General features: G+C 38.1%; 1 protein-coding gene across 1 annotated transcript in view; it reads right to left on the reverse strand.

The window, feature by feature from the left end:
- The window catches only part of MYO3A (myosin IIIA), a 170,222-nt gene that overhangs the window by 80,732 nt on the left and 61,810 nt on the right, over positions 1-27,680 (reverse strand). The window contains exons 10-15 of the mRNA XM_086331215.1: positions 27,052-27,207; positions 10,434-10,533; positions 8,071-8,187; positions 4,670-4,774; positions 4,479-4,562; positions 1,070-1,272 (exon numbers count right to left, since the gene is read on the reverse strand). Of these exons, the coding sequence (XP_086187341.1) occupies positions 1,070-1,272; positions 4,479-4,562; positions 4,670-4,774; positions 8,071-8,187; positions 10,434-10,533; positions 27,052-27,207 (765 nt within the window). The remainder of the gene's footprint in view (positions 1-1,069; positions 1,273-4,478; positions 4,563-4,669; positions 4,775-8,070; positions 8,188-10,433; positions 10,534-27,051; positions 27,208-27,680) is intronic.

Consider the following 27,680-nt stretch of genomic DNA (forward strand, 5'->3'; position numbering starts at 1 on the left):
TCATTGTGAATCAGAATCAGTTTCTGTTGTATTACCAGAAACTAATGCAATGTTGTAAAGCACTTATATTCCAATTAAAAAATAAATTAATTTAAAAAGTAAAAGCAGATAAAATCCATGAGATCTTATCAAAAAAAGAAAAGAAATATGGAAGACTCTAAATTGCCACAACTTTGAAAAAATACCAAGGTACAAATTCAATGCTATTATTACAGTTTTTTCATTAGAATAACAAACAAAGATGGTTTGGGATCATGAAGACAGAAGAGAAGTTTTGTCATTCAGCTACAAACTGCCAAAAGGAACTTGCTCAACCTGAACATACCAGAACATCATGTTGGTGGCTTAATCAGAAGACAAAGAAAAGAACACAACAATAAAACCCCTTCCTGAATCCCTTTTTTCCAGGTGGGGGGAAGGTCCCTTGTGTATAAACACTGGGAGAATATAATCAACACAAAGATCTATTTATATATACCAGCATTTAAAAGAAAAAAATAAGTTATTTATAATTAAATTTCACATTTGTTTTGTGTAGAGAAGTATATTCTCTTCTACTTAAGAAATCACTCTAATTTACCCTGTTAGTACTTCTATGATGGGCTTAGGCTTTCTATCTGTTTTCATAAATTTAGGTTATTTACTAACTCTTTTAGGGCTTCTCTGGTGGCTCAGTGGTAAAGAAACTGTCTTCCAATGCAAGAGATGTGGGTTTGATCCCTGGATTGGAAGGTCCCCTGGGGAAGGAAATGGCAACCCACTCCAGTATTCTTGCCTGGGAAATCCCATGGACAGAGGAGCCTGGAGGGCTACCATTCATGGGGTCACAAAGAGTCAGAAACAATTTAATGACTAAAGCAACAACTAACTCCACTGGATATAACCCATAAGAGAGTAAGATAGGGCTGAGGGATCTCTGTTTCCAATAGGCAATGCCTCATACATAGCAGACGATGAGCAAACTTTTGTTGAACTTGTGTTACATGAGTAAGACATTTTATTATTAAAACAAAAGCATCATCTTGGCTTACGTTTCCCAGATAATAGGAAATAGGTGATGTGAACTTACCTAGCTTGATGGATAACTCGGGATTTCTCCAGCAGGTATTCAGAGATCTGTGCTCCCACGACAGCTCCAGAAGGGGTAAATTTCATTTCTAAGTATTTTCCAAATCGGCTGGAATTGTCATTTATAATAGTGCAGGCATTACCAAATGCTTCCACCAAATTGTTTACTTGTAAAATCTTCTCTTGCAGGGTTTTGTTATTAGCCTACAGAAAATGTCAAGATGTAAAAAAATAAAAGCAAAATTTTATTTTTGTATGAAATGAAAAGTCTCTTTGATAAGCACTTTATGTAGATGTAAACATACAAGAACATATTCTTGGTTTGTTACCAGATGTTACAATCCCATTTTAAAAATTTAAGGTAAAATTACATAGAGTGAGATTCACCCTTTATAGAGTATAGTTCTGAAAGTTTCTACAAACATATGCAATCATACGAATCCCACTACGATTCACATATAGAACAATCCAATAATCTCCAAACTTGTCTCATTACTCTGCAGTCAATCCTTCCCTCCACCCTCAGCCCCCAACAATCACTGACATGCTTCTGTGCCTACAGTTTTAAATTTGCAAGAATGATACAGAAAGTGAGCCATATGGTATATAATGTTCTTAATCTGGTTTCTCTGACTTAGCCTAGGAATTTGAGATTTATCCAAACCTCACCCAGTGAGCTTTATTGTTTTGTATCAGGGTTCATTCCTTTCTGGTGCTGAGTAATACTCCACTGAATGGATATACCATTGTTTCTTATTCATTTCCTAGTTCCCTTGTTTCCTCTTCTTGGAGATTATTAATAAAGCTGCTATAAATTATCTGTAGTTTTTCTGCGTGAACATGGGTTTTTATTTCACTTGACTAAATACCTAGGAGTAGAATTGTTGAGTTGTATAATGAGTATGGTTAGACTTTCTAAGAAGCTTCTGCGCTGTTTTCAAAGTGGCTGTACCATTTTGCATTTTTATCAGCAATGTAAGAGACTTTCATTCAGTTCCTCTACATCCTTATCAGCACTTAGCATCCTTATCAGACTTTTAAAAAATACTTTAGCCATTTTGATGGTATTTCATGGTGGTTTCAATTTGCATTTCCCTAATGACTACTAAAGTAATGCTCAAAATTCTCCAAGCCAGGCTTCAGCAATACGTGAACCGTGAACTTCCAGATGTTCAAGCTGGTTTTAGAAAAGGCAGAGGAACCAGAGACCAAATTGCCAACATCCGACGGATCATCGAAAAAGCAAGAGAGTTCCAGAAAAACATCTATTTCTGCTTTATTGACTATTGACTATGACTGTGTGGATCACAATAAACTGTGGAAAATTCTGAAAGAGATGAGAATGCCAGACCACCTGACCTGCCTCTTGAGAAACCTGTGTGCAGGTCAGGAAGCAACAGTTAGAACTGGACATGGAACAACAGACTGGTTCCAAATAGGAAAAGGAGTACGTCAAGGCTGTATATTGTCACCCTGCTTATTTAACTTCTATGCAGAGTACATCATGAGAAATGCTGGGCTGGAAGAAGCACAAGCTGGAATCAAGATTGCCGGGAGAAATATCAATAACCTCAGATATGCAGATGACACCACCCTTATGGCAGAAAGTGATGAGATGGCTGGATGGCATCACCAACTCGATGGACATGAGTCTGAGTGAACTCCGGGAGTTGGTGATGGACAGGAAGGCCTGGCGTGCTGTGATTCGTGGGGTCACAAAGAGTCGGACATGACTGAGCGACTGAACTGAACTGAACTGAATGACTACTGGGTTGATCATCCTATTTTCATTTGCTTTTGGCCACTTACACACATCTTTGGTAAAATGGCTAGTCATTTTTTTGTTCCTTTTTTGTTATTTGATCTCTTACTTTGGAATTTTTAAGAGTTTTTAAATATATATTCTGAACACAAGTCTTTTATTAGATAAGTGACTTGCAGATAGTTTCTCTGAGTCTATAACTTATATTTCATTTTCTTAACAATGTCATTCAGAGAACAGGATGTTTCTCATTTTGGTGAAATCAAATTTACCCATTATGGATTAAGCTTTTTATGTTGCATCTAACAACTCTGCCTAACCCTGAAGAACAAAGTTAACTGACAATTTTCTTCTAGAAATTTTAGTTTTTGGTTTAATCATTTGTCATTAACTGATCTTTGCACTTTTGTTGCAAATCAATAAGCCACACATGCAGATTCAGTTCAGTTGCTCAGTCGTGTCCAATTCTTTGTGACTCCATGGACTGCAGCATGCCAGGCTTCCCTGTCTGACACCAACTCCCAGAGTTTGCTCCAACTCATGTCCATTGAATTGGTGGTGCCATCCAACCACCTCATCCTCTGTTGTCCCCTTCTCCTCCTGCCTTCACTCTTTCCCAGCATCAGGGTCTTTTACAGTGAGTCAGTTCTTCACATCAGGTGGCCAAAGTATTGGAGCTTCAGCAATACTTATACAGTACTGTGCAGATTACTTTATTCCTTTGATCTGTCTGCCATCTTTTCTTCAATAACACACCGTTCTGACTGTTACAGCTTTATAGGGAGTCTTGAAATCAGGTAGTATTTGTTAATCCTCCAACTTTGTTCTTTTTCAAAACTGATTATTACAGTTCCTTTGCCTTTTCCACATAAATGTTTGATTCAACTCCTCAGTTTCTAAAATATAAAATCCTGCTGAGATTTTTACTGTAAACGACAGTGAATCTACAGATCAATTTGTAGAGAACTGATATCTTAATAATATTGAATCTTTTAATCCATGAACATGTCATGCTGCTGCTGCTGCTAAGTCACTTCAGTCGTGTCCGACTCCGTGCAACCCCATAGATGGCAGCCCACCAGGCTCCCCCATCCCTGGGATTCTCCAGGCAAGAACACTGGAGTGGGTTGCCATATCTCTCCTATTATTCAGCTCTTCTTTGATTTCTTTTATCAACTTTTTCTATTTTTCAGCATACAAATCTTGCACATGGTTTGTAAGATATAGATTTAAATAGTTCATGCTTTTATGGTGCTAATATAAATTTAAATTTATATATTTAAATTTATAACTGATCAGTTTTGGTATGTATAATTAATTTCTGTATATTGACTCCCCTTCAACTTGCTAGTAACAAAAGAAGAGGAAATAAAGTATTCAGTGAATATATTAGGGCCAGAAAGAGAGAAAATTACATTTATAAAGCCTTGTCTACTAAGAGTGAGAAAAGTTAGAATTTGCTCAAAACAAAAGCATATGCTTCTTATACTTTTTGTTATATTTTACACTCGCAAAGGACAACAAATGTATTATAATTTCTGGGCATTATTAAATGTGGTAGTTCATGGATATTAACTTCATCAATTAAATTTAATTCTGAAATATAACAAATATCTCTGTTAGGATAGAGAAAGAAAGTAAACTATACCTTTCCAAGCACTGTCAGCTGCTGAACTAAGAGATGAGCACTTTCAGTTTTTCCAGCACCACTTTCTCCAGAGATAACAATGCACTGTGCAGTGAGAAAAGGGACCGGTAAGAACACTTTATCCTCACAATATTCAATGGACAGTCAAGAAACTAAGAGGAGAATTTCTAAGAATGTGAGCTTCTCCTTACCTGATCTGAACTGTATGTTACCATAGACTGGTATCCTAAGTCAGCCATGGCAAAAATGTGAGGAGGATTGGCAGTTCTCTTTGCTCCAATATATAACTTGGAATGCTAGAAGTTAAAAAGAACATGTGTTGTAGGGCTTTGGTTTCTGTTTAAATCCTATTTATTTACAGATAGAGCACTAATTTTTAAAGAAACAGATCCATCAAACACCTGCAAAGCATTACTAAACCACCAAAACATTAATACATATTACATATACATATACATGCATAAATCATGCACAACTATGTAAAATAAAAGTTTGATATAAAACAATAGGGAAAAATGACATGATATAATATGACATAACGTGGTCAGTGGTATTTAAATGAAGACTCTTTTGGAAGCGAATACCACTTCCAAAACAGAACTTAAAGTTTCCAAATACTATAATTTATTTTATTTATCTATTTTAAAACTTTTCTTTTGGCCATGCGGCATGTGGTATCTTAGTTACCCTACCAGTCATCAAACCTTTGCTCCCTGCACTGGAAGTACAGAGTCTCAACCATTGTACCACCAAGGAAGTCCCTATAATTTCTTTAGATAAGCAATTTATAAATAAGACAACTAGTTATCATTTCATTAACTATTTCTTAGATACAATAATGTCTGACACACAAGTACTACTTTTTTCTTTTCATATCATTTATCAATAACACACTTTTTCATTTGATTTGCCCAAGATTCCATAGTTAATTTATAGCAGACTATGCACTCAAGCCCAAATCTAAAACTTTTGTCAATGTTCAATATGCATTATTCTTCTAACTCTTAAAATGGTAGAGACTGAGAGAATTATATATTTTCACATGAAAAATTATATTAAGCACAGTATAAAAATATTATAGAGTACTACACAAATAACTAAAAGAGTATGGACCCAACTAAAAATACAACACACAAAATAAATAATAAAAAACCTAGCTTAACTCCAGAATATTAATCTATATTTAAACATTAGGGGCTGAATATTAGATAAATATATACTTAAATTCATAAAATATATCACCTGATATTAAAAATCAAAGATTGATGTACCCCATCAATGTACCCCAATGTTCATTATAGCACTACTTACAATAGCTAGAATATTGAAGCAACCTAGATGTCCATTGGCAGATAAATGGATAAAGAAGCTGTGGTATATATATATATATATATATATATATATACACACAAACACACACAATGGAATATTACTCAGCCATAAAAAGGAATGCATTTGAATCAGTTCTAATGAGGTGGACGAACCTAGAGCCTATCATACAGAATGAAGTAAGTCAGAAAGAGAAAGATAAATATCATATCCTAACACAGATATATGGAATCCAGAAAGATGGTACTGATGAATTTATTTGCAGGGCAGCAATGGAGAAAGAGACATAGAGAACAGACTTATGACTTACAGACTTATAAGTCTTAAGGGAGGACTTATCAGACTTATAGGGAGTGGGGAAGGAAGAAGGTGAGATATATGAAGAGAGTAACATGGAAACTTACATTACCATATGTAACATAGACAGCCAATGGGAATTTGCTGTTATGTCTCAGGGAACTCAAATAAGCGCTCTGTAACAGAATACTCTTGAGAATCCCTTGAACTGCAAGAAGATCCAACCAGTCCATCCTAAAGGAGATCAGTCCTGGGTGTTCATTGGAAGGACTGATGTTGAAGCTGAAACTCCAATACTTTGGCCACCTCATGTAAAGAACTGACTCATTGGAAAAGACCTTAATGCTGGGAAGGATTGCGGGCAGCAGGAGAAGGGGACGACAGAGGATGAGATGGCTGGATGGCATCACTGACTCGATGGACATGGGTTTGGGTAGACTCCGGGAGTTGGTGATGGACAGGGAGGCCTGGCATGCTGCAATTCATGGGGTTGCAAAGAGTCGGACACGATTGAGCGACTGAACTGAACTGAACTGAACAACCTAGGGAGGTGGGATGGTGAGGGAGATGGGAGAGAGGTTCAAGAGGGAGGGGGCATTATGGCTGATTCATGTTGATATTGGGCAGAAAACAACAAAATTCTGTAAAGCAATTGACCTTCAATTAAAAAATAAATTAATTTTTAAAAATCAACCCATATGTCAAAAGGAATTTTTAAACTCATAATGCTGAGTTTACAGCCACTAAGCATATAGTACCTATATATACAATGTAATTTTACTTTTGATTCTCTCATACTTGATAGACATTAAGTCTACACATTTTAGGCATCTGTTTATTGATATGATACCTAGTGTGAACCAGTTATCAATTACCAATAACTGGAAAGAAATAACATATCTTGCACAAAGACCACAAACTGCATCCAGATATATTTGTCTTCTCTAATTCTATATTTTAACAATAATTATTTAACTACTGGGCTTCCCAACTGATTTGGCCACCTGATGTGAAGAACTGACTCATTGGAAAAGACCCTGATGCTGGGAAAGATTGAAGGCAGGAGGATAAGGGGATGACAGAGGATGAGATGGTTGGATGGCATCACCAACTCAATGGACATGAGTTTGAGCAGCTCCAGGAGTTGGTGATGGACAGGGAAGCCTGGCGTGCTGCAGTCCATGGAGTCACAAACAGTTGGACATGACTGAGAGACTGAACTGAACTGAACTGGGCTTCCCAGGTGGCACTGGTGGTAAAGAACCTGCCTGCCAGTACAGGAGACTTAAGAGACCTGGGTTCGATCCCTGGGTCAGGAAGATTCCCTGGAGTAGGAAACAACAATCCATTCCAGTGTTCCTCCCTAGAGAATCCCATGGACAGAGGAGCCTGGTGGGCTACAGTTCATGGGGTCGCTAAGAGTCAGACATGACTGAAGCGACTTAGAACAGCACATTTAACTATTATTTATTTATCGGTGCTGCAGGGGCTGCTGAGAGCTATTTTCTGCCCAGAACCATGTGTATGTGGCTACTACTCAAAGGTTCTAAAAAATTTTTGAAATTTGAACCTGCAGCTATTTTGGTCATTATTGTGATCAATGATTTCTTTGGCTACTCAGCACAACATGTGGGATATTAGTTGCCCGCTCAGGGATCAAACCCATACTCCCTGCAGGGGAAATGCAGAGTCTTAACCACTGACCACCAGGAAAATCCCTTAACTGTTTATTTAAAGGACTAGATAAAATTTTATTTAGCATCATTTGGTGGTGGTTTAGTCACTGTCATGTCTGACTCTTGCAACCCCATGGGCTGTAGCCCGCCAGGATCCTCTGTCCATGGGGTTCTCCACGCAAGAATACTGGAATGGGTTGCCATTTCCTTGTCCATCATTTAAATTAATTTAAATATCTAAAGAATATAATTTTTGTACAAAGTAAGAAAATACAAGTCACATCACATACCTCTGCCGAATAAATATCCAGACTCTGAAATGGGTTAAGAGCAATGAGTATGTCTCCCACATACATGTAGATCTGATCTCTGGAGTAACACTTCTCAAGTTGCTCTGCGACTGTATTCTATAATGAAATAAAAATAATTCCTTTCTCTTAAAAAATCATTGATGGTCAATGATCATTTTTAAAATAAATGATGATAAATAAAACATCTGGAATCTGGAATAGGATCAAAAAGAAACAGATCTATTGAGAGTAAGAAGTATAACATCAGGTCATGAACTATCTTATCCTTTGATGGATATTTTCTTTTCTTAAAAAGCCATAGAGGAATGTCACTGCAACCTATGTTTGCCATAGAACACATTAAGTTACAGGGATTATATATACACAATGGTTTCAAGGAAATAAGTAAATGCAGTAGATGAAGTAAAGAGAAAGAACACTACAATAGGGAAGGGAAGATACAGTGAATGTGATCTGACTCCAAATCAAGGTTAGTCAAGGGCTCTGTGGAATGTCTTGGTCCTTCACTAAAACATTTGGCTTTAAGACAGAGTAAAAAGTATAGAGAAGTAACTTCCACTGTTGATAAATCCTATGAGTATACAGAATCAATTTTAATAGTGCCAGGAATCATCATTTATAGTATATAACACAAAAACAAAAGCTCTTACATACTCCGGTCAAAAAAGAGAGACACACAAAAAATACAGTTAATAGAAACAAACCCAGTGTCCAACATGTAGGTTGGCCATATGATTAGCAAAGTCTGCTTTATAATCCACAAGCCTAGGAATTCACATCATTGGAAACTGTGATACACAAAGATTCATAAAGGTGTTGTCAAATCCCTGACTTGCAATCACTATTTGATTATGAGATGTTTGACGTTCTGAAGAGAGATTGTTCTGATGAAGTACTTGAGTTGTTTATGCAACCCTAAATTTACCAAATGACTATGGATGTGAGAGTTGGACTATAAAGAAAGCTGAGTGCCAAAGAATTGATGCTTTTGAACTGTGGTGTTAGAGAAGACTCTTGAGAGTCCCTTGGACTGCAAGGAGATCCAACCAGTCCATACTAAAGGAGATCAGTCCTGGGTGTTCATTGGAAGGACTGATGAAGCTGAAACTCCAAACCTTTGGCCACCTGATGTGAAGAGCTGACTCATTTGAAAAGACTGTGATGCTGGGAAAGATTGAGGGCAGGAGGAGAAGGGGATGACAGAGGATGAGATGGTTAGATGGCATCACCGACTCAATGGACATAGGTTTGGGTAGACTCTGAGAGTTGGTGATGGACAGGGAGGCCTGGCATGCTGGTGGTTCATGGAGTCGCAAAGAGTCGGACACGACTGAGCAACTGAACTGAACTGTACTTCTGTTCAGAAAATGCCTCCTGATTTCTTGCATTTTTAAGCAAAATGCTCAGGTATGCCTCAGAAGTATTAAAAAATAAAAATCTGTGGATCAGGCAGGATAGTGAATCCAACCTTTTACTGAAAAGGAATCTTTTATTTTTCTAATGATGTGATTAAATGAAAGGAAAGAAGATGAGGAAAAACAGGCTGAGACCATAATTTACTGGTTTGGACTTGCACCTTCACAAGAGATGTGTGAAACATTTCTGAGGTCACTGGGACAAGGAGTTTCAAGCAAAATTCATTTCCTAAAAGGTGGACTCTGATCCCATGAGGGGTCCACAGACCATGGTAAAGATGGGCTCTTGAGGTATCTAAGAGGCTTTGGGTCCTGCCATTGAGTGTGAAACAGAAGAGAGAAAGGAGGGATTATGCCAGATGGTGTAAAGAAAAAAAAAGTTTAAGTCACTCAGTTGTGTCCAATTCTATGTGATCTCATGGACTGTAGTCCACTCCTCTGTCCATGGAATTTTCCAGGCAGAATACTGGAGTGGACAGTCATTCCCTTCTCCAAGGGATCTTCCCGACTCAGGGACTGAACTCGGATCTCCTGCATTGCAGAAGATTCTTTATCATCTGAGCCATCAGAGAAGTCATATGGTGGGGTAAAAGGCAAGTGGTTTTCTGACTATAGTAAATCATTCTTTTGAGACTCCCGAAGAAAACTCAGGGGAAGAACAGGACAGTGATCTAAGCAACTCAAGCTTGTGGGAACTAGCATCTTTGTGATTTGAGTATAAAACACAAGAAAAAGTTGACACCAGGCTGGAGCAATCTGGAAATATGAGTTATGCACAGAAAAACTGAGGACAAGAGAGATGATCAGGAAACTAAAAGATAAAGAAAGCATGAAACCTACAGATGCCATTCAAAGAACCTCCTGCTCAAATCACTTCTATAAATTTTAAAAAATAGATAGAAGGCTTAATTAAACTGAGTTTCTTACCTCATCCAGAACTTCCAGGGTTGCTAAATCATCTACATCCTTGAGACTGGAAATTAAAGGTTTGCTGAAGTTACTTTTCTTGGTGTAAAGACGTTCATGTCTGAGGAACAATGAAAAGGAAAGCCTTTCTGATTTGAGAACTTATTACTGATCACACTAAAGTCAAATTTAGATACTAGGAGACTGAAAAACCTCCATAAAGCTTATTTACTTAAATTTGACAATAACAACTTACCAGAAAACAGCCTCGTGTATTTTATGTTTTCTCCTCTCCACTGGGAAAATGCAACATGTCAAACTTACTTCATGGATGATCAGAGGAGTTCATTATTCACATCAAGAGCTATCCTATATATTTTTATTTAATTTATTGCCTGCATTGCACAGCATGTGGGATCTTAGTTCCCTGACCGGGGATCAAACCTGCCTGTGCCTCCCACATTGGAAGCACAGTCTTAACTGCTTCCATTGGAAGCACTGTCTTAACCACTGGACATCCAGGAAAGTCCCTATCCTACATGTAATATTCTTTAACGTTTCCTCTAAATTCCAATGTGTGATTTAATCTGTTACAAAGTGATGAGTTCGGGAGATTTGCATTCATTAGATTTCCAGTTTTGTCTGAGGTAGTGTTAGGTCACTGGTGGTCAAGAAATGATCATTTGAAAAATTATTGCTCAGCAGAATTTAAGGGAAATACAAAATAAGCCATACTGCAGACTTTCAAAAGGTAAAATGCATATATATAGAAGATTGAGTTCAGGTACGAGTACGTCTATTTTCAAAGTGAAACATTTCACTAATTCTGATAACGGCATAAAGATCTGGATTTGACATGAGGTCTGGAGACGTTGCTGAGGTAAACCCATGGGTCTCTTTTAACTTTTCTAGACATGAAAGCATCATCCACTTACTTAGAGTGGAACTATATTTTCAGTATTTTTGGACAGATTGTTAAGCATTTGAATTTGCTTAACAGTAAAAGGGGAAGGAATATGTAGATTATGAAGGATAGTAAGAACCATACCATTTCTTCACCAAACTATACTGGTTTCTCAGAGAATTAGAGCTTCCCTCATAGTTCAGTTGGTAAAGAATCTGCCTGCAATGCAGGGACCTGGGTTCAATTCCTGGGTCAGGAAGATCCTCTGGAGAAGGAAATGGCAACCCACTCCAGTATTCTTGCCTGGAGAATCCCATGGACAGAGGAGCCTAGCAGGCTACAGCCTACGGGGTTGTAAGAGTCAGATAGGACTTAGCAACTAAACCACCACCACCACCAGAGAATTAAGCCATTATTGATCATGGTCCCCCCTCTATCTATGGCCAGCTGCCCATTCTGTGCACTAGATTCCATCTCCTCTCACTCACTCAAAGTCATCACTCTCGATGGGTCCTCTTTTACCTTTCTTGTGGTTGTTGTTTAGTCACTATATCATGTCCAACTCTTTCATGACCCATGGACTGTAGCCCGCCAGGCTCCTCTGTCCATGGAATTTTCCAGGCAAGAATATTGGAATGGGTTGCCATTTACTTCTCCAGGGGAATCTTCTGTAGTATAACTTAAAAATTCCTTGGTATGGAATTCATGGACCTTCAGAGGCTTGTTGAAACCTTTCCCGCATATAGAATATTCCCTAAGATGCCCCATATTTTCAAGATCCTGTGCTTTGTTCATTTTGTTTCCTCTGCCTGGAATAAATTTCCTTCCATGTCTGGCAAAATTCTATCTATCATGCAAAGTCAGGCTCAAATATCACCCTTGCTGTTAAGCTGTTGTAGGATTTTCCAGTGAAAATGCATCACTGAGAAGAAATAGGTATATTCCCCTTCTTGCCAGACTGGGAGAAACTTGTGGGCAGAAACCAAGTATGGCATCAAAAATACGAAAGTGTAAACATACATTTGGTGGCCTGAGTTGCAATGTTGAGCCCCATGGAACCAGCGGGTGTGCAAATGATAGTACCACTTAATGACCAGTCCTGCATCCTTCCCTGTTGATTCACATCCCAGTTCTGAGAAGTCGTTGAACAGAAAAGTCAGCTTAGGCACCAAAACTTATCTGACTTACCACCTTTCTCACCTTTTGCCCCAATGCACACAATATTCACAGAATTTGATATGGTGATTCAGTTTTAATGGAAACTTTTACCTGAGAGTGGGGAGGCTGGCAGGCTGATATCTGATGGGGAAAGGGGGGAAAGGCATGCCTGAGACCTGGACTCAGGGATAGGCCCTGCAGCTGAAACAGAGGGAGAGACAGTGGTCCAGGGTGAGGCAGGACTCCAGGCACCACGGGAAGCCAATGGAATATTTTAATCAAAGGGCAGAGTATGGAAACAATAGGGTAGAGTAGCATGTTTTCATAAAGAAAAAAAATTATTTAACTATATTTCAGAAATATACATTATCACTAGGTTAAAAAAAAGCTAACAAAAGTCAAAATTCTAGTAGTGAATGTAATGTAGGGTCATCTATTCTAAGAACTTATTATATGATAAATGTGGCATTTCAAATTAGTAGAGAAAGAAAAAAATTCAAGAAATTATGCTGGAACAGCTGGTTAAAATTTTTGGAATCATGTATTTACTTTAAGAAAAAATTAATTCCAGATGGATTTAAACTTACATATTTTAAAATGTCACCATAAAAGTTCTAGGAGAAGATGCAAAAGAACAGTTGTGTAATAATGCAGTAAGAATGGAATTTGTAAGTATGAAAAGACAAAAAAAAAATAGAATTAAAAATGGAAGAGATTTGACAAGATAATTTTAATGAGTATAATAAAAACACAAATTTAAAAATTGGGGGAAAGATTTACAATATGTAGAATGGACAAAGAATTAATAAATCTAATATATCAAGAACTCTTAAAACTCAAAGAACAAACACTGAATATGAGACACCATGAGATATTAGAAGAGCGATCTTGTACTGAACACACAAATTTTAGGCTTATTTACTTTAATTTGGGAAGATAAATTTATTATTATCATCACTTTCTAAAAAGATATTATCACCAAAAAGTGTTGGAAGCTAATAACTTTACCTAGTCCAGTAATATTAAAATAACTGAATAGGGACTTCCCAGGTGGCCCAGTGGTTAAGACTTTGCCTTTCAATGCAGGGGCTATGGGTTTGATCCCTGGTTGGGGAGTAAGGGACTTCCCAGGTGGCTCAGTAGGTAAAGAGCCATGCAATGCAGGAGACACGGATTTGATTCCTGGGTCAAGAAGATCCCCTGGAGGAGGGCATGGCAACCCACTCCAGTATTCTTGCCTGATGAATCCCATGAGCAGAGAAGCCTGGCAGGCTACAGTCCATGGGATCACAAGCAGTTTGACACAACTGGAGTGACTGAGCATGCACACAGGGGAAGCTAAGATCCCACACACCTTGTGGCCAAAAACCAAAACATAAAACGGAAGCAATACTGTAACAAATTCAATAAAGACTTTTAAGAAATGGTCCATAACAGAAAGTTTTTAAAATTTTAAAAACAAAAATAGCTGAATCATATCTTTGTTGCCTTCCAGGCCTGGAATTCTCTATCAAATGAAGTTGGTGAATTGATAGGCATACTATGGAGCATATGGCTGACTGCTTCATTCTGAAGAGAAAATACAAAGCCATTTTCATGACTTTGAAAATCTAGGTTTTTACCATTTGTAAGGACTTCATTGGGGGAGCTGAAAGATGGTTTGGCCCTATTCTAGAGCATAACTCCTTTATTTATATTTTTTCCAGTTGAAGGGTAGAGGAGCCACGGCACATGAGGCATGGCCAACCAGGTAGCAATAACAGCCAGAAAGCCAGGGAGGAACAGAGACTGACTGATAAACTGTTAACACTGAACTGAATTCTGAGGTGGTTATATAATCAAAAGTTATTTGTGAAGTTATATAAATCCTTTCCTTTGTTTACATTGTAGTATTAATGATACCAATGTTACAGTTAAGAGGCTGGGCTCTAGAATCTGAATGCTGAGATCAAATTACAAAAGACTGTGAGGATAAACAAAATTGATTATGTCTTATGAAACTTTCATTTAGAATGGGCATATGGAAATGCTTTATATATAATTGCTATCATTATTCCAACTGTGGCCCTACCACTTATTGGCCATGTGGCACTGGGCAAGGAACTTACTCTGCTTTTTCAGAAATAAAATGGAAATAATAATGACTTATTTCACACAGATATTAAAAGATTAAATGACAGAATAAATGTAACGTGATTCATACAGTGCCTGCTTTGGTTAATAAATTTTAATTATTTTATTTTTCCATTTGTGGTCATATTCTGACCCCTCACTGTCTTTATGCTTAATATTATATTTCCTTTATTTTATATTTAATATTTACTTCTAAGTTATATTGAATTATAACTTTTAATTTAAGTTATATTTAATTTCTATTTCTACTAGTTTTGTATTTAGTTGTTTTCACTCTTTTTGTCCCAGAGGTGACCCTCTACCCTCTCCAAACATGAATGGTAAAAACACAGTACTAAAATCAGCATGAACTGAGTAGAGAGTGAGAAAATGTGGCCCCAGTCCTTGCTGATGAAGGATTCATGAACATCATTGCTTCTAAAGGACTTCATCATATTAACGATTAAATCCTACATCTATCCTGATGGTAGTATCTCACAGGAATTAGGCATTATATCAGCAAACAACTCTTTGTTTCTCTCCCTGGGTCACTGCAGTGCTCAGATTCTAACAGTAACAGGTGCTGGAGGAAGGTGGTGGAAAGGCACTCGTCGGTGTCTGCATACTCCAGCATACTCCACCCACCACCACCCCCAACCCCATCTCCCACTGCTTGGAGGTTCGGCACTGCTGGCGCTGAGGTCAGCTTAACTACAGAAGCCTCCTGGCCACTGGGACTGCCTATTTATATTTCTCCCATGTCTGTATATCTGTACCACCAGTGACCACTGGACACAGCCATCACTGTGGATGTGAAAGCTCCATCACTGCTCCAGAAAGCACGGTTGGGTCTTAAACATAATAGAGACAATGGGGCCAAAAAAAAAAAAAAAAAGGCAGTTTATAGCTGTGACAACAAAGTAGCACAAGTGAAGGACTCACACTTATACTCTCTCAAGTGGCATGATTAGTTGAATCAACAATATTATCTTAATATTTTAAAAGTTACACCATGGACCACATCATAAGGTATAAAACTGAGAAAAGACACTAAATTATATTCAGTCCAATTCTCTTTCATTTTTTTAGTATTTCTTTAAAAATTGTTTTATTATTCTTATTTTTATTTATTTTTTATTTTTGGCCATACCTCGCTGCATGTGGGATCCTAGCTCCCCCACCAGGCATCAAACTCACATCCCCTGTGTGGGAAGCACCTAGTTTTAACCACTGGACCACCTGGGAAATCCCCCCTTTAATTTTAAGAATTGTGAAAAGGGAGGTCAGGAAGGGATCAATATGAGATCCCCGTGCCTGCTCTGATTTGTCAGACTTTCCCCCACCCCAAACACACATACATACACACAAAATATGGTAGAGCCTTAAACTGTACATTTCAACATCTACTACTGCATTCATTCAACAAAATATTTAAATTTCTGGAGCATCTATTATGTTTCAGGCACGGTTCAGAGCTGGGATAAAGCTATGAAGACAGATACTCATATGGAAAACACATTTTAAACACCTAAAATAGTAGCTGGAACATATTAAGTACTCAATATATGTGCAGTATGAATAAATGAATGATAATTATTTGTCAAAGGAAACTGTCCAATCTTCATCATTACCCTATCTTTCAAGATACTTCTACACTTTTTACATTTTGCTTTTGCCTTCATTTTATAGAATTAATTTGCATTCTTGTTACTTTATTAAAGATTTAATTTCTGTAAGACTTGGAGAAGGCAAAGTCAGCATCCTTCCAATAAGATTTTTGTCCTCTTGTGAAAAGAGCATTCTTCCAATAAGATTTTTGTCTTCTTGTGAAAAGTACAGCTTGTTAACCAGATTATATTTCTCATTTACTCTGTATGACTGGGGAGACATAGCTTCAAACTACAAATATTTCCTTTCTATGTTGTCAAAAGGTCAGAAATACCCTCAGGGGTGGTTAGTATAGCTTCACTTGTATTTCAGTTCTACACACTGAAAAAAAGAAACAACTCTTGCTGCTGCATGTTAAATTTTTATCCTTACTATTCAGTTGTACTATTGTAATGCCACAGCTTTATTTGCTTTTACTTTGGTAAAATATTCTCTTGTAAATATCAAGCTCTATCTTCTAAGGTGATTCAGGAGCCACTGGGATAGTACAGAAATCCTTTGTTAAACAGAAATCTAATCAACACTTTTGTTTTAATGTCCTTAGACATCTTTAAACTCCACTAACAAAGTCACAACTGGTAACACCCATGGGCATACAGGCTCTCACCAGTGTGCCCTGAAAGACTAGTTTTTATCGATCTTCAGTTTGACCCTTTTGGCCAATTGTGCAGTTTTGAAATGATGCTGAGGAAGAAGTACACCCCAGCTGGACAAGCCAGAAGAGCAGATCAGCTTTGGCGATGACTGGAGTGACAGATGTCATCAGTACCCAGCTCTAAGACACTTTCGATGGCCCTGTTCATTCACACAGCCCTTCCTCTTTTGTACATAATTATCTGGAGGCCGAAGAAAAATGTTCCCACTGAGAAATAATGTCTGTTTCTGCTGTAAGTGTGACTCCTGTGCCATTATTTTAGAGTGACCTGGTTTTAGATGTTGACATGAAACTGACATCTGTGTTTGCCAAGAATGTTTGGTGATTCCCCCATCTGCCAAGTTCCTGACAGCTTTCTTCTCCTCATGCTTAGCTTACAGACAACCAAAAGCAGAGATGGTTTCTGTAAGTAGGATCTTGTTGTAAAGATGGGGTAGCACAATTCCTTCAATGTATAGAGTTAAGTAGCTGTAGGAAAAACATCAGCACAGCAAAGTGATCTGGTTCCAACAAACACAGGGACTTCCCTGGTGGTCTAGAGGCTAAGACTCCATGCCCCCAATGCAGGAGACCTGGGTTCAATCCCTTGTTGGGGAACTAGGTTCTCCATGCTGCAACCAAGAGCTTAAGTGCAGCAACTAAGACCCAGTACAGCCAAATAAATATTAATAAATAAATACTTGAAAAAAAACAAGAACAAACACAGCTGATGAGTTGCATGCAGTCTGAATTTCTAAGGAATGATAGCATGAAGGGTCAGGGAGAGTGTACAATTATCTTTATCACATTCATTTTTACAAGTATATAAAATATTCTTAGCTTTTTAAAAAAACTGAAAAATACCAAAAAAGGTATAAGAAAATAAATCACCTGTAACTGTATCCCCAAGAGATAACCACTGGTGACATTTTGATATTGCCTTTCATTCTTTTTCACACGCTCATAATTCTTAAACAACTCGACAGGATCTCATCTTGGTGTCCTCTTACCCTCACAGCCTGCTCTCTGGTGCCAAGGATGCATGTCCCTGCTCTGGGCAAAGGCCAGCTGTTTCGCTGGTACACCTGCTTGCTCTTCGGTGGCATCAACCTTTCCCTCTATCAGTGTACAAAGTTCTCTAGTATCTCTTAACTTTAAAAAAAAAAAAAAAAAAAAAAAAAAACCTCTCCTTTGATCCTCAGTGCCTTCCAGCTACTGCCCTGTCTCTCCCCTTTTACAGCTGAGCTTCTTAAAGAGTAGTTCATATTCAGTGTCTCTTCCTCACCTCATTCCTCTCCTTAACGAGAATTCTCTTAACTGGGGCTGCCCTCCACCCCACTCTGCTGAGAGGATCTGGTTGAGGTCACTGAAGAACTTGTGTGTCCAAACTCATTATTACTCCAGTTTTTAAAATTTTCAGCACTCTTTGGCAGAACTGTTCCCTCCTCAAAACACTGGGTTTATGTGGTTCTCAACCAACCATGTTCCCCTGCTCTTCCTCCCTAAAGGGCCACAATCCCTCAATTACCTTTTCTGGCTCCTCTCCCCCTGCTAAATTCCTAAATCCTCACATTCAGTGATCTCATTTGTGTCACAGCACTAAATACCTTTATAAGCAAATGACAATGACTATCTCCAACATGGGCTTCTCCCCTAAAGCCCAGACTCCTATATCCACTTCCTACTGGATAACTCTACTTTAATGTTTAATTGGCATATCAAATTTAACTTGTCACAAACAGAAATGATGACCACCCTCTACAGGATTTTACTAAATACAGGAGAGCTGCATTTTCATCCATGGACAGGGAACAACACCCACATTTTAGGCTGGGCTGTCTAGGTAATGTATTTAAATTTTATATATTTGTATTTTATAAGTATATATAAAATATATGCTTATATAGTTAATAGACATATACTGTTTTTGAGGGGATCTTGTAGGACAGTCAAATCTATAGAAGAAACAACCCTGAAGTCATAGTATTCTATTGCAATTTCTATTCCCAAGACTGGAATCGCCATAGTTAGCTATTTATCTTCCTTCCTTTCCTTCTTTTTGACAAAACACTGGGGATTGTGATGTCAGATCTTTCACTTAAAAAAAAAAAAACCCAGCTGTATTTATATAAATGTATAAAAATCTAACTTCAAAGTGAATCATAATCTTCCAAAACTAAAAATTCTGTTAAATACAGCACTTTTTTTTTTTTTGGCAGAGATTACAAAACTAAACGGGGAAGCAAACAAGATTAGGACAGCTGAGCAGCCAGAGATAAAGCTTTACGTGCCTGGCAGGAAGGGATGAGAGGCATGCCATTCTGAATTCTACTTAAAGGCTGAAATCTTCTGCTCTAAACCTTAACTACTATCTTTAAAAAAAAATATTTCTCTCCTCTTTCCCAGCAAAAAGATGGTTAACAGATTTCACTAAAGTACAAATTTTCCAGGGAGTTACTCTCAAAACACTTATTACTAAGGTCTCTAATATAAAAGTAAAAATATATTTGCAGTGCAGTGCAAGTCGCTCAGTCGTGTCCGACTCTTTGTGACCCCATGGACTATACAGTCCATGGAATTCTCCAGGCCAGAATACTGGAGTGGGTAGCCTTTCTGTTCTCCAGGGGATCTTCCCAACTCAGGGATAGAACCCAGGTCTCCCACATTACAGGAGGATTCTTTACCAGCTGAGCCACAAGGGAAGCTATATATATTTAGAGGACTAGAAATGTGAAGGCACTCGGGGAAAATGGTTGCCCTACCCTCCACTCGATTCTTTCACCTCTCTTTGCTGCAAAAATATTAGAAGTGTCTATATTCAGTGTCCTGCCTCCTATGAGGCACTGCAGAATTCAATAGGAAATAATCCTATGCAAATGTGTCTTTTCCTTATAGCAATAATCCCCAAAATGGATGCAGTCAAATCCTAGGCTATTGCTAATTTGAAAGAAAAGACACAGGGAGGCAATACTGCAGTATTTCTTGCAACCTTCATAAGTAGGTCAAGCCTCTTGATAATCCCTTAGGGTTTGTTTGGTTTTTTTTTTCCCTCTCTAGATTAAATTTTTTTAAAAAAAGACTAATGCCTTTGAGGGAAAGGCCAAAAGATATATATTCAGAATTTGGGGGAAAATTTTATTCTTTTTAAAAATTGTGTTATATTTTGCTCTAATTAAGTGCATACATTTGTTGTATTCATAGCATTTTTATGTCATGAAATTAAATATGATCACTTTCAGGAGCCTCTTTAGATAAAATAATTATAAAACTATAGGAAATAAATGTACAAATATTTTAAGAACAAGTAAGAATTTGAGTCAAATTAAACAGCTAAAAATGGATAATGCCATAATTAAAATAATTAATGACTTCTAGAACATGAAGGGAAATATGAACATTATAGGAATTTGGGAATCTGATATAAGCTTTCAGAATTTGTAAAGTGGCCCTAACATCTAATAAAATTTAGGTTTCCCTCTAATGAACCAGCATATTGCAATACTAAATACTAATGTAAAACAATCTTTCATTGAATGATGTTAGAAAGATTAAGGAAATGCCCAATAAATCTGCCCACATGAACTTCAGAGAAACATCACAGGTTTCCATCCTCATACAAATTTGCTGAAAGCATTTTTATGTGAAAGTCCTCAGGAGGACAAAATTTTTCAAACTAAATCAGGACCAAAATAATAAACAATGAGCCAGGGTCAGCTTTTTACTCTATCCAATTCTTTATTTGTGCTAACATTACATATACATAGCTAGCATGACAGATGGGACTCTATTTTGTGTTGTAAAACAAGTGTATTCAGAATCTTCTCAGGCTCCTCATCCACAATCTACATGGTGCCACTCCAGGGGGCACCATTCATGGCATGTCTCTGTGCTTGGGCATGAGAGCATTCAGGGGAAATATGAAATGAACAGTGTCTCCTGGAGTGGCACAGTGTGGGCTGTCCCACACCACTTATGGGTACAGCTCAGTCATGTCCAGCTCTTTGCAACCCCATGGGTTACAGCCTGCCAGGCTCCTCTGTCCATGAAATTCTCCAAGCAAGAATACTGCAGTGGGTAGCTATTCCCTTCTCCAGGGGATCTTCCTGACCCAGGGATCAAACTCAGGTCTCCTGTATTGCAGGCATATTCTTTATCATCTGAGCCACCAGAGAAGCTCTTACAGGTACAGCAAAATGTCGTAGTGAAAGTGAAAGTGAAAAAGTGTAAAAAAGGGTCATAATACTAGTAATCAAATTTTTCTTGCTCTTTGACTGCACATGCTAGTGTAGGACTCTTGTGGCCATAGAGAGTCCCCATAAGTATGTCTCAAAATTGCTCATGGACAAGTTGGAAGCAGCCAGACACACCTGTGACTCAGCTCTTGCTCAGCTGGGTGTCAATAGTTGATACTCTGCTAGTCACTTTGATAACCCCTGCTGATCCCTCAGCACATGAAGTCCTTTCTAGCCAGGCTGGGCGTTGCTCAGTGCTTTCAGCAAGGCTAGGCTCAAAAATATCCTAGGACTACTTCTTCTATCTTTATTATACTAACCAAGGAAGTCACAGAAAATGCCAGGTTCAAGGGTAAACAACACAGAACCCCACTCTTAATGCAAGAATTGTCCAAAAAATTGTGACCGTATCTAATCCATCATACCCCATCCTACTTTACTAAGAAGAGACAGTTAGTTCAAGTTAAGATCATACAGCAATCAACCACTTTCCTTGCATGCTCAGTCACTCAGTCATGTCCGACTCTGTCACCCTATGGACTGTAGCCCACCAGGCTCTTCTATCCACAGGATTTTTCCAGCAAGAATACTGGAGTGGGTTGCCATTTCCTCCTCCAGGGGATCTTCCTGACCCAGGAATCAAAACCACATTTCCTGCACCTCCTGCACTGCAGATGGATTTTTTACCACCAAGCCACCAGGGAAGTTCATTCCCTTCCCTTAAGACTTGCTAAATAACAAAAAGAAAGGCAAGTAGAGAGAAGTCTCCTTTATGAGAAACAGAAATGGCCACAGTTCCAAACCACAGTCTATAAAGCACAACTACTAAATCCTGTGAACTCTGTGTTGAAATGAGAGAAGCTGAGAACTGACACGTAATTCTTTAGCACTCAAACAATATCTATAGAGACTTAAAAAAAAAAAAAAAAAAGCACACATCCTGATAGGTCTACCCAATGAGCCTTGCTTGGAGCTATCAGTTCCTAGAGCATGGTTGGGCCATGCCGGAAATGTGAAAGTCTTGATAAGACCAGATCAACATGCCAAAGAGCAAGAGGGTGAGGAGCTGCAGAAGACCAGGGAACAATGATCACATATTTGTCCAACAGAGGGTGGCCAGTGGCCAGGGGGAGGCAAAACAAAGGGAAAAGAAGCAATTGCTATGTGATGATATAAAAAGATGGTCATGATGGGTTTGTGTCGTGGGCCATAAAGAATACAATGGTGCTACCTGGGCTCGTTCCAACTAATGGCCTCTTCAAGGTTCAAAATTGAGGGGAGATGTGTCAAGAGAGAGAAAATACAGGTGTGGTGAGAGGATGTTCAAGAGAAACAACCTAATTCAAACCAAAGACTTGCCAACTCACCCGTCCATCGTGCCCACTTTTTTTTTGGCTAGAACACAGCTGTTCCCAGTCCCATTTGAGATGAGATTCATCACCACATATTTGTAATTTTTAAAAAAGGAGGAGGAAGAGTGATAAGCAAAAGACAGAAGAAGAGCATATGCCATATGAAAGAATCATAGGAAAAGTTCAGACAAAAAGTTCTCCATCCCTCATAGACATTTCTTAGATGAGGTCTCATTAAAAGAGAAAAATCTTTAAGAGGGGGCACAAAACTTTAATGAAGAGATAGGTAGGCAAAAGAAAAACTGAGTCAGCTCAATTCAGAAAAGAAATGGAGGAAAATCAGGAAAGAAAAGCAACAAAATGCAGAATATACATGACTGAGGTCACAGATGTGATAAGCATGTGGTCTGAGCACACAAAACCCAAGAAGAGAACAAAGACCCAATTGGCTCTCATAAGCCAGAGGTGTGGGCTCCCACACACCACAGGGTATAGGCAAAATTGATATGGAAAGACTGACAAGAAGACACAGGTGGGCAAAATTATGAAAACCTTATGGGCACTGTGCAGAAGCAGCCCCAGGAGCAAAGGGAGAAATGTCACTGCCTTGGTTCTTACAACAGCAATACACACTGCCTAAGAGATGGTGGAACAATGTATGTAATACTTCCAGGAAAAGAAACACTAACCTAAGTATATTTTGCCTAGCTAAACTAGGCTTCAAGTTCAAGAGGCAAGAAGCTAGGGGTTGGAGGCTTTCTGAAAATTACCATGAGATGATGACATTTATCTACCTAAGAGACTAATGAAAGAACTCAGGAAAGGAGAAGATCACTTCAGTCACTCAGTTGTGTCTAGCTCTTTGTGACGTCATGGACTGCAGCACACCAGGCTTCCCTGTCCATCACCAACTCCCGGAGCTTGCTCAAACTCATGTCCATCGAGTCGGTGATGCCATCCAACCATCTCATCCTCTGTCCTCCCCTTTTGCCCCCACCTTCAATCTTTCCCAGCATCAAGGTCTTTTCCAATGAATCCGTTCTTTGCATCAGGTGGCCAAAATATTGGAGCTTCAGCATCAGTCCTTCCAATGAACATTCAGGACTGATTTCCTGAATTTAGGGAAATTTAGGATTGACTGGTTGGATCTCCTTGCAGTCCAAGGGACTCTCAAGAGTCTTCTCCAACACTACAGTTCAAAAGCATCAATTCTTCAGCACTGAGCTTTCTTTATGGTCCAACTCTCACATCCATACATGACTACTGGAAAAACCATAGCTTTGACTAGATGGACCTTTGTCAGCAAAGTAATGTCCCTGCTTTTAAACATACTGTCTAGGTTTGTCATAGCTTTTCTTCCAAGGAGCAAGCATCTCTTAATTTTATGGCTGCAGTCACCATCTGCAGTGATTTTGGAGCCCAACAAAATAAAGTCTGTCACTGTTTCCATTGTCTCCCCATCTATTTGCCATTAAGTGATGGGACCAGATGCCATGATCTTAGTTTTTTGAATGTTGCATTGTAAAATAGAAAAGCTTGTGAGCAACTGCCTATCCTGTTTATTTGAATTTATTTATTACTCCTTAGGAACAAATATGCTCATAGTGGTCTTCCAGGGAGTAATGATTCAATCATCTATTCCTTATAAAGTTCCTGGTGACCAAGTTTAAAAGCTATTCAGCCCTTATTTAGGAGCTTTTCCAGAAGGGGGAAGTGGTGAAGAAAGGCATAAGAAGATATCTCAGGTTGGGAAGGAGAAGTGATGATTTCTTTTCTAAATTTTCTGGTCCTAGATGGGAGCTTACTACATTCCCAGCTTACTACATTACTGACATTATCAGTCTCTTTTCAGGTTATTGATCTTGAATGGACACAGCCATCAGCTCATGCCTTGATGAGACCTCTTCTCCTAGATCTTCCAAGGAAAATTTGTTCAACCCCTTATTTTGGCCAAAATGAGATTTGAATTTTTCAAAATCAAATGTACTTAGAAACATGTACTTAGAAACATGCACACGCATGCATGCACACTCTCTCACACACACCAACTAAAACATCCCACAAAAATACAGAAATAAGTGTTTATGTCAATAGGCTCATCATTTCAAAATATCCAACAATAGCCACTAAATGCTTTGATAATTAAACATAATAAGGACCAACTTCCCCACTTTTGGAAAAATAACAGTAGTTTAAAGTCAGGAAGAAACATGGAGGAAAAGCAAAAGGTATTCAAGATTACTGCCCCAATTTGTCTTGGTGTATCTGTAGTTCACCTTTTAGAACCAATGGCAGGAGGGTGCCCAGCAGGACACAGGGGCCTCGGGGCCCACCCTATCAGGGCTGTCAGGAACCCAGGTCAAACCGCTCACTCAACCTGACTTTCAGTGCTCTCTGTAGTCTGGTCTCTGCATGTCTCTCCAATCCTATTTCTAAATTTTCCTCCTTACAGTTCTGATTAAATGTATTTCTCCTTGCTTTCATGATTTTGCTCAAGCTGGTCCTTAGAGCAATAATGTTCATCTAGCAGTAATTCTATTTTCACAGGATTAAGTCTGGCTTCTCTCTTGAGTGTCGATTAAAGACTGCTTCCTGGATAAGCCCCGGTGTCACTGCCAGTGGAGGTACTGCTGGCTTCTTCCAAACTCTCACAGAACATTATTTTTATTCCTTTTAGGGACTGAAGCTTCCTACTCTATATAATGGTTATGTACATGCTGGTTTTAAGTTAAAAAGAAAGACCCTTTTAAGTATCTTATTTTGGTCAAAATAAGAGGCAAAGGAATTATCTGTGCGAAATCCAGGAGAAAAGGTCTCATCAAGGCATGAGCTGGTGGCAGAGTCTGACCAAGACAGAGAACACAGAGCACAGAGTCTACAGCTGCTTCAGCTGTCAGACCTGTGTGGAGTACCTCATCCAGACTGAGTTGGCCTCAGTCAATATGGAGACGACACAAATGCTGTCTCAACGTATCATTTCTATGGTGGCAAGGACTATATCACAATTCATAATGGGTTGAGTGGGGCTGTGAGAAATTTAGCCTTGTTAATGTAAGTAGGAGAGAAAAATACGTCAAGATAATCCTGAGATTTCTGGTGGTTATGGGGTGAGTGGCGGTGCCACTAAAAATAAAAGGAACAAAGAACTAGTTTGGGGTGGGACAGCACAGGCTCCATGTTGGACTGGCTGAGTTTGAAGCAAGTTTCTTTGAAATACACATGTGGAGACGGGAATGAAAAGGAGTTATTATGAGAGCAGTCAGGATAGCATTTTAGAAGCCCTGTGTATTAAGGGTGAGTAATTCTCACCATGACATTGTCAGAGACTTTAGAGGAAAATTATCTTGCCCAGAAAATAGAAAGTAAAATTGGGCGATGTATTGTATTGCAGTGAAAGAACCCTGTTATTATTTCCTATTGATTTTTCTGCTTCCTTCTTTTCTTTTCTTTTGGTAAAATCAAAATCCCATTCTAGTGCATGTACATTACATAAAGTCCCACACTTAAATAAATAATTGACAGCCTGAACCAGGCACTTGTAGCACTAAAAGTTTGGACAATTTTTTAAATTCATCTTTCATTTGTTAATCCTTTGAAATGTGCCTCAAATTTGCCTTGTACTGTGGTTTAAAAATCACATATGTTGGGACAAGTGGGATGATTATAGCAGTTTGGGATTGACATGTACACATCGTTATATTTAAAATAGATAACAAGGATCTTCTGAATAGCACAGGGAACTCTCCTCAATATTGTGTAATAACCTGAATGAGAAAAGAACTTGAAAAAGAATACATACATGTATATGTATAATTGAACCACCTTCCTGTATACTTGAAACTAAAACATCATTGTTAATCAACTATACTCAATATAAAATTTAAAAATGTTTAATTTGTGGTAGAAGGATATTTAAAGATATGAATATTCTTTCACTAGCCAGTGAAAGAAGGCAAGCTCCAGGACATATATATTTCAATTTTGTTTTTAAATGTATTTCCAATAATAAGATACTAGAAGGTATAGATTTAAATTTTATAATTGATTTTATGTTGTATACTTCTATGTATCTTCTAAACTCCATAAAATAAATACATATACTATCTATAAGCTGTAAAAATAGTCAAAATTATGAAAACTGTACATAATAGATCATTAAAAATGACTTTTGAATATAATTCAACCAGAGAAAATGATACCAAAAATAATAATGTCAAAAAAATTTTTCAAGTGTTATGTTCATTTTTAAATCTCAAATATAAGGTATCTTACTTCACAGAAGAGGAGAAAAATACAAGAAAATATAAGCCAATACTAATCACCTATTGAAGTTTATATCCTTTGTTATGAAGAAGTTGTTTAAAAAATGCTGCCAGTAATATTCCCAATATCAGGATGCAATTCAACTTGAGACATTTACTCTTCATGCAAATACTACCTTATCTCCAAACCACAACCAGTGAACTGAAAGAATTAAACCAGGAAGTTCTTTCCTCACCTTAACAACCATTGGATTATAAAGCAGTCAGACTCTTTAAATGATCTTTGGACTTTTGGAGTCAAAATATTATTTGATTACCTGGCCTTTTCTGTGCCTCCTGTGCACTGATAAATGCCAATGAATTCTGTGAGTTGTTTTTGTAACATCGCATCTTTGCCTTCAACTTGAGTAATGAATGTATGCTGTAAAAGATCTGACACTGTTGGACGCTTTTCATAATCCTTAGTCAAACACCTGCACTGGCAGAAAGGAACATGCAATTATTAGATAAGTTAAAAGTTTTGAATTTATTATTCACAGTCCTAAAAACTACTCTAACACAAAGGAATGATGTTCTTCGTTGATGCTCAGCCCAAGAAACATATCTCAAAAAAATGTTAAAACTGAAATCTGAGGAATTAATGTCTGTGAAAGTGCACACATCTGTGGGCGATTATGCTGTAGTGAAACCAACTTTCATCTAAATTCTACTTTCCTTGCCTCCTAGCAAGCATTACTGCAGAGTGCTAATTGAACTCAGTCTCCACTGCCAAGTCTCTTTTAGCGAAAGATAAACAACAATGAAGTCATTACAGTTTTAATGCTTATCTAAAATTACAACAAACTTTTCAGTCTCCCTTCACTAACGCTTTTAAAGGTTTTTCAATTTATCTGTTTCTTTCTACGTGATAAAACTACTAACCCATGTGCAAGGGCTTATGCACTGC

This window comes from Bos grunniens, chromosome 13 (genome assembly GCF_055505025.1).
Source record: "Bos grunniens cultivar Pamir isolate PY7600 chromosome 13, Bosgru_T2T1.0, whole genome shotgun sequence".
In the NCBI taxonomy this organism is placed as follows: Eukaryota; Metazoa; Chordata; class Mammalia; order Artiodactyla; family Bovidae; genus Bos; species Bos grunniens.